Raw genomic sequence first — 6,856 nt, 5'->3', positions numbered from 1 at the left:
GGTGTTGGCCATTGTTTTTCTCGCTCTGGATCTCTCTACACTGTTAAGTGTTTGATTAGAAAATCAATAACAGAGCCGAAGCTCTGATACCAATTGAAGGTGAGAAAAACAAGAAAGGGGGGGTTTGAATTGTTTTGGAAATAAAAGTTTTTTCAAAAAATAAGAACACACAGAATTTTATATTGGTTCACTTAGAAAACAAAGCTACTCCAGTCCACCCAGCCAAGGTGATTTCGCCTTCAAAAAGGACTTAATCCACTAATCTTGAAAGATTACACAACCAATCGTCTAAGAGAATAATCTCTTAACCCTCTCAAGTATACAAATTGCGTAGAGTCACTTGAGGAACAAAAATAATTTAAGCAAAATAGATTTGTAATGTAAGATGCTTCTAAGAGTAAGCAAGTATTACAACAAAGTATTAGAACAAGAGTTTTTCACGTAAGAGCAGCAACTCGTGAAAAATGAGAGAGAATATGAATGAATTTTCTGTGCGTTGCAGATGTGTCTCTCAGTGAGGTAGACTGTCCTTTATATAGTAGTGAGAAGGACCGTTGGAGTGATGACAGAATCTTGGTCTTTGATGAGTCTTCAATATCATTACTTCTGTGTTTCTTGCTATAACCATCTTGTCTGCCATTTCAAATCTTTCTAAAAATATTTTCTTTCCATAGTGAGATTTATTTCCGTTACGCTTTCTGGACTTGTGAATCTTCATTAGAGTCTTGATGTACCAGAGTTATTCTTCAGAGGATGATCACGTCTGAATTTATCAGAGCTTCTCAGAGTACTAGTCTTCTTAAGTATCAGAGTCTACGACCAGTAGTTTGTTGGAGCTTCTGGTTCTTTTTCCTGTCTTTCTTTGATCAGAATCAGAACTTCTTGGACGTATTTCTTCCTTAGCGGTGTTTGATTCTCTAGGACTTTGTATCTGACAAGTGTTTGTATCTGATAAGAGATCAGAATCCTTCGTTACAGTTCAGAGTCCTGCAGGAATGTTCAGAGTCCTGCATACTTAGAAAAAATCTCGTTAGAGTGCCATTTTTGATTTCATCCTTTGTTATCATCAAAATCTTAGAAATCTATTGTAGAACTAGTTTCGTTCTTACATATAGAAACATGAACAATGGTTTGCTATCAGGTAAAAGAATCAAGGATAAAGGTAATATGATCGGTTTCACCTGCATCTAATATCTAGAGATTAGGATTCTTACCAATATTTGAGGAAGAATGAGAGATCATGGCAAAGGGAGAGGTGATGATGGAGTTGACAGTATGATTGGGTTTGACTGTTGGAGTAAGGTACAAATACTTTGAAACTCTTCTTGAGTAAAACCAAAAGAGGAGCAAGACGAGTCTTCTACAGGAGAATTGTTGGAAGCATTGTTAGCATGATATTATGAAGAACCTTGTTTACTATTCTGATCTTTCCCTTTCTGCTTAAAATCAGGTGGATAACCATGCTTCAAGAAACAAGTATCCACTGTGTGATTCGTTCTTCCACAATGAATACAAACTCTATTTGCTCCTTTTGAAGGATAAGTCCATTTCCCTTTATGAAATTGATATCCTTTGCCATTATAAGGACCTTGAACATTAACATGTAATGTTGTAACTACAGAATCAATAGATTCTATGGGAGTGGAGAAATTCAGTTCACGTTCTTGTTGAATAACCAATGAAAAGACCTTTTGATATTAGGTAGAGGATTAATTATCATTATCTGAGATTTGGAGCGTGTAAACTGCTCATTCAATCCCTTCAAGAACCTAATCACATAGTCTTATTCACGGTATATTTTAGCATAATCAATAGCACCACAAGAACAAGCAAACAAACATTTACAACAAGGAAGGGGATGATAATTTTCCAGTTCATCCCAAAACATTTTCAATTGAGTAAAGTATTCAGAAACATCTAGAGTACTTTGGTGAGAGCGATAGATTTCTTCTTGAATATCTGAGATGCGAAAAATGTCACTTCGCGAAAACCTAACTTGAAGATTCTTCCAAACGCTCGCTGTGGCATCGATCCATAGAACAAATTTTGCAATCGCATATGAAATTGACCGCTGAATCCCAGAGAGGACCATAGTGTTGCATGAAATCCATTGAGGTAATAACGGATCAGAAATGAAAGGTTTGAGAAATGAACCATCAATGAACTTCTCGTTCAAATGAAGATAATAGGGATTCACGGAGTTTGTTGCAAAATCGGAGTAGCTCTGATGATCCATAAGAGAAGAAGATAGAATACAAAGAAGAAAGATTCAAGATCTGAACGAGGAAGATGAAGAATTTTGGTCACCAGAGCTCATTGAGTACCATGATAATATTGCAACAGAAATTGGAAAAAAGACTCTTCATTATGAATCAATAATCTGTTATATGTACACACTGACATGTAAAGCTATTTATATAGCTTATGTACAAAGAGTTAATGAACAACTCTAACTAACTCCTATTACATACATAACTAACTTAAGCTAACTGAGATAGTTATGTTGATACTGGATAACCTGCTACCTTGTAAGCTGTAATCTCTTAAAGAGCATTGTTGCTCACCATTTGTATTTCCTCCCTGTTGCAACATTTTAAACAACTAAAACCTGACTTCATGGCCTCGTTCAACTAATCAGACTTGGCACCACCTGAATCATCAATTAAGTTGGTCACTAAATCATGACCAAAAAAGTCTAGCCAATTTGATTTCCAATTCAGATTTCAAATTTCTGTCATGAAAATATGCAAAATCACAACACGATAATAAACGAAATGTAAAACATAAACTTATAAATATATAAATTGTTCAGTAACCATATGGCCACGAAATAGAGCCAACCATCCAATTCACCAACAATCCACAATGCTAAAGTTTTGTTATGAACTTATAATAATAACTCATGCACCAGAATCAAACTCAATGCTGTAATTTTTACAACCATAGAAGCTATATTTCCCTATTAATTATTCAGAGAATAAAGCTGACGTAACCAAGTCTTGAAAATATGCAGCCCTGCTAATTCTCTCTTCAACATCCTGTTCATTGCCGCCAGTCTTCGGTGCATCTGCCCCTCCCAAGCTGCAAGCATAAAGCCATCATCAAAATTTCAGTATTGAGTGTGTTAAGGAAGATATAACAAATATTTAAATCATAAATGTTTTGAATGTGGGTTTGCAAGCACTCAGGCGCATCTGAACCGTTTGCTTCAGATTGCACGGTTCAGATTTCAATTAAGATTTTAAAATTTGGACATTTTGATGTTAATCAAACGTATTCAAAGATCCAATTCAAAGGGTTGTGGCTGCATAAACACAGATTCAATTCAAATACTGGTACATGTTTTATAAGTAATTATATAAACATATTCAAAGAGACATACAAAAGGCAGTGACATACAAATCTACAAAATTAAAGGTTTGGAATGAAAATTTTCATATTCATAAATTTACTGAGTAAACCTCTTGCTACGTGATCCATTGAATTGTTAACATATAGATATGGAGATAAGTGTAATACCTTTTTGCAATGGAAACGCCTTCTGCAGCAGTAACATCTGAGGCATCAGTCATGTCATCTTCATCTGAACTGAAATCATTGAAGCTTTGACCATCAAGATTGTCCTGAGATGCTGACAAAGCTGAACCCGACATTCTTTCATGTTTGTTTCCCTGTAGAGCAGGTTCTTTCCCCCGATTCATAGCAGACCAAGCGCGCTATATAGAAAATATACATTGTTGAATCAACAAATTGAATTGAGTTATATAAGAATCTTCCTACTATGTTACAATTAAAGTGCATGAATCCCAGGATAAGCAGAAGATACCGAATGCGTAATTGCAAAGGTTGAATTCTTTACAGTCCTTATCGCATCCTCCCCAAACTTTTCATCACAAACGGGACAAATCTGATATAAGAACAGCGAAGCAGTCATTGAGATATCAAATTTCAATTATAACAAAGGCATTATTATCAATCAATCAAAGTAGAAAAAGGAAACCAAATCTAACAAAAATGAGAATATAAATAGTGTAGCAATAAGTTGTGCTAAACATAAATTTTTGAAATCCAAGAGAGGTCATACCATTTTATTTGCATCAAATTCTTCTGAACGACCGATGTGCATGGAGACTTCAATGTCAAAATCACATGCATAACATTTTACAGTACATAGTAAAACACGATCCAGACCAGTTGGATTGAACGCCGGAATAGCATCTATTAGACACAGAATTATATTAGCATCAGAAAGTATTTCTAGCACAAGAACTGCATTTTTCACGAGTTGAAAGTACATTTCAAAATTAAAGAGCATTCGAAGAACAAAACTAGTTACGCCACACTGTTAACAAAAAAGAATAGCTTTCAGAAACACATACACATTGTTAATTAAAATGAAGTAAAAAAAAACCTTTTGGATGGGCAGAAGTAGTTCTGTCATCAGTAGCCACATTCCAACGAATTCTTCTGCGGTGTGGACCGCAATTTGTGATGCTTCTGTTTCCATAGGCACGAGTCCTTATGCCTCCGAGTGAAGATGGAAATCTGCCATATACAGTAAAACCTTGAGGCTCTTGAGCAAAGTTGGTCATTCTCACTCACCAACAACTACTCACCAATACTAGTTTTTGTTAGATGGGTTGAGAGATGTAGGTTCTTCATATATATATATATATATATAGAAGAAAACTTGAGAGTGAAGAAAACTTGTGCGTGTATAATGTGATAAGCACAAATGGAAGATGATTTTTAATCATCTTTCTTGTCTTATTAAAGTGTAATTTTTCAATAAATTTTGTGATTTAAAAAAAATGAAGAAAATATGATCATCCTTGAAGGCTTTTACATGATGAATCGTGAAAGAGTTTGAAAGAAGGAAACGGTTACTTATACAGATTATGGACACTTGGAACACATTCATTTAAGTAGTTTGAGACAAATAATAATAACTCAAAAACACTGAACTTTGGCATCAACGCGCTAAACAAATGTTGTTCAATGAACTAACTCAAAAGTTTTTTGTTTTGTTTTGAAAAAGCATGAGAAAGTGGAAAGGAGAGAGAAGAAAATAGCGAAGCCATGTATGTTACGTCCATGCTTATGCTTGTCTTCTTCTTCTTCTTCGTTTTCATTTGCATTCTGACACTATTTTCTGAATTCTGGCACATTTAAACACGTTGATTACGCAAGACTGACACGTGGAATTTTCAAATCACGCAATTCTTTTTTCTCAACCAAAAAATATACTTTATTTTTTAAATTCCGATAGAATAGACTATATATATATATATATATTGAATTATTTAATGAATTTGAAAAATAATTTTCTTAGAACGTAAGCAAGTAATGTTTACTATATTTTCTATATTTTTTTAAAAGCAAAAGAAACCAGCTGCATGCATGATGAATGCAAGTCAAAAGCACAAGACCTGGGCGGTTATGTTTACGTTCAATTTTTCAGTAATCTTTTTAAAGTATTTAAACATGGCTAATGCTAGTTTGTATCTTATGAGTATAAGATAAGAAACCTATTTATAAGAAGACTGTATTAAAATAATTAATTAAAAAATTAATTCTAAATTTTTATTAAAACTAATGCTCAATTTTTCAGTAATCTTTTTAAAGTATTTAAACATGGGTAATGCTAATTTGTATCTTAGGAGTATAAGATAAGAAACCTATTTATAAGAAGATTGTATTAAAATAATTAATTAAAAAATTAATTCTAAATTTTTATTAAAACTAATGCTTAAAGGGTAATGTTTAAAGGGTTTTGTATCATTGTTCTTCATATATATATATATATATATATATATATATATATATATATATATATATATATATATATATATATATATATATATATATATATATATATATATAAGAAAACTTGAGAGTGAAGAAAACTTGTGCGTGTATAATGTGATAAGCACAAATGGAAGATGATTTTTAATCACCTTTCTTGTCTCTATAGCACAAGTTAGCATTACCCTTTAAACAATGATACAAAACCAAGATAAAAAGAAAATTATTAAAAAGAACAAATATGTAACGGTATCTTTATACGGTGTTGGTGTAAACGGTAGGAAATGCTCTAAGATCACAACACCACACAAAATTAATTTTCCCAACTACTTAAAAGCATTTTTGGTTCTCCTAGTTTGGAAGTTTTAAACAATTGGTCCCCCTATTACAAAACATGCAATTTTGGTCCCTGAAATTTGATTGTATTTGGATTTGCATGATCCCATATCCAATTTTGATTATGTAGCAATTTATTAATGACGTAGCATATACTATTTGGATACATGACATAATTTTCAAATATTTGAATTCCCACTTGGATATTTTAATTTAGAAGATATTAAAAAACATTTTGGAAATTGAAAAACAAATTACAAATTATAAGAAACATCATAGGAATTAAATTTATCCTCGTTCATTGCCTTTACTTGTTCTTCGGAAATTGAAACCCTAATCCCCTTTTGACAACCCCTAATATCTCGTTTTATATTCGTGCAATTTGTTCAGAAATTGAAACCTAATCTTATTACACATTGAAATTCGTGAAGCATTCGTGCAATTTGTTACGAAAATGAAGAAGTCTGGAAGTCAAAAGAGAGAGTCAAATACTGTGTAAGGTATGTGTTGTTGTCCTTGTGGTCCCCTTAGTTTGGTATTGTTGTGGTCCTTGTGGTCCCTTGTGTTAGTTTATGTTTGTTTGATTCAATTTTTGTCATTTTTTTCCAGGCTTACTATGAGTAATAAAATTAGATTGAGAATACATCATAAGGGTAAATTAGTTGAGACACCTGTAAAGTGGTATGTAAATGGGGAAGTTACTAAGATAAATTGG

At 32.8% G+C, this 6,856-nt stretch overlaps 1 protein-coding gene across 2 annotated transcripts; it reads right to left on the bottom strand.

The window, feature by feature from the left end:
* Positions 1-2,346: 2,346 nt before the first annotated feature.
* Positions 2,347-4,746, bottom strand: LOC127083721 (uncharacterized). 2 transcript variants are annotated; one of them, XM_051024050.1, is made up of 6 exons: positions 4,412-4,746; positions 4,085-4,218; positions 3,827-3,907; positions 3,520-3,716; positions 2,994-3,081; positions 2,347-2,650 (listed from the first exon to the last, which is right to left on the bottom strand). In XM_051024050.1, the coding sequence occupies exons 1-6, from the start codon at positions 4,590-4,592 to the stop codon at positions 2,627-2,629; spliced, it is 705 nt and encodes a 234-aa protein (XP_050880007.1). In that variant the 5' UTR covers positions 4,593-4,746; the 3' UTR covers positions 2,347-2,626. The 2 variants fall into 2 exon arrangements, with proteins under 2 accessions (XP_050880007.1, XP_050880006.1); XM_051024049.1 differs by lacking the exon at positions 2,347-2,650 and having other exon boundaries at positions 2,767-3,081; positions 4,412-4,738.
* Between the last annotated feature and the right edge of the window lie 2,110 nt (positions 4,747-6,856).

The sequence above is a fragment of the Lathyrus oleraceus genome, chromosome 5, assembly GCF_024323335.1.
Source record: "Lathyrus oleraceus cultivar Zhongwan6 chromosome 5, CAAS_Psat_ZW6_1.0, whole genome shotgun sequence".
NCBI classification, from domain to species: Eukaryota; Viridiplantae; Streptophyta; class Magnoliopsida; order Fabales; family Fabaceae; genus Lathyrus; species Lathyrus oleraceus.
The sequence above is the reverse complement of the archived record's forward strand: the minus strand, read 5'-3'. Positions and strand labels throughout refer to the sequence as shown.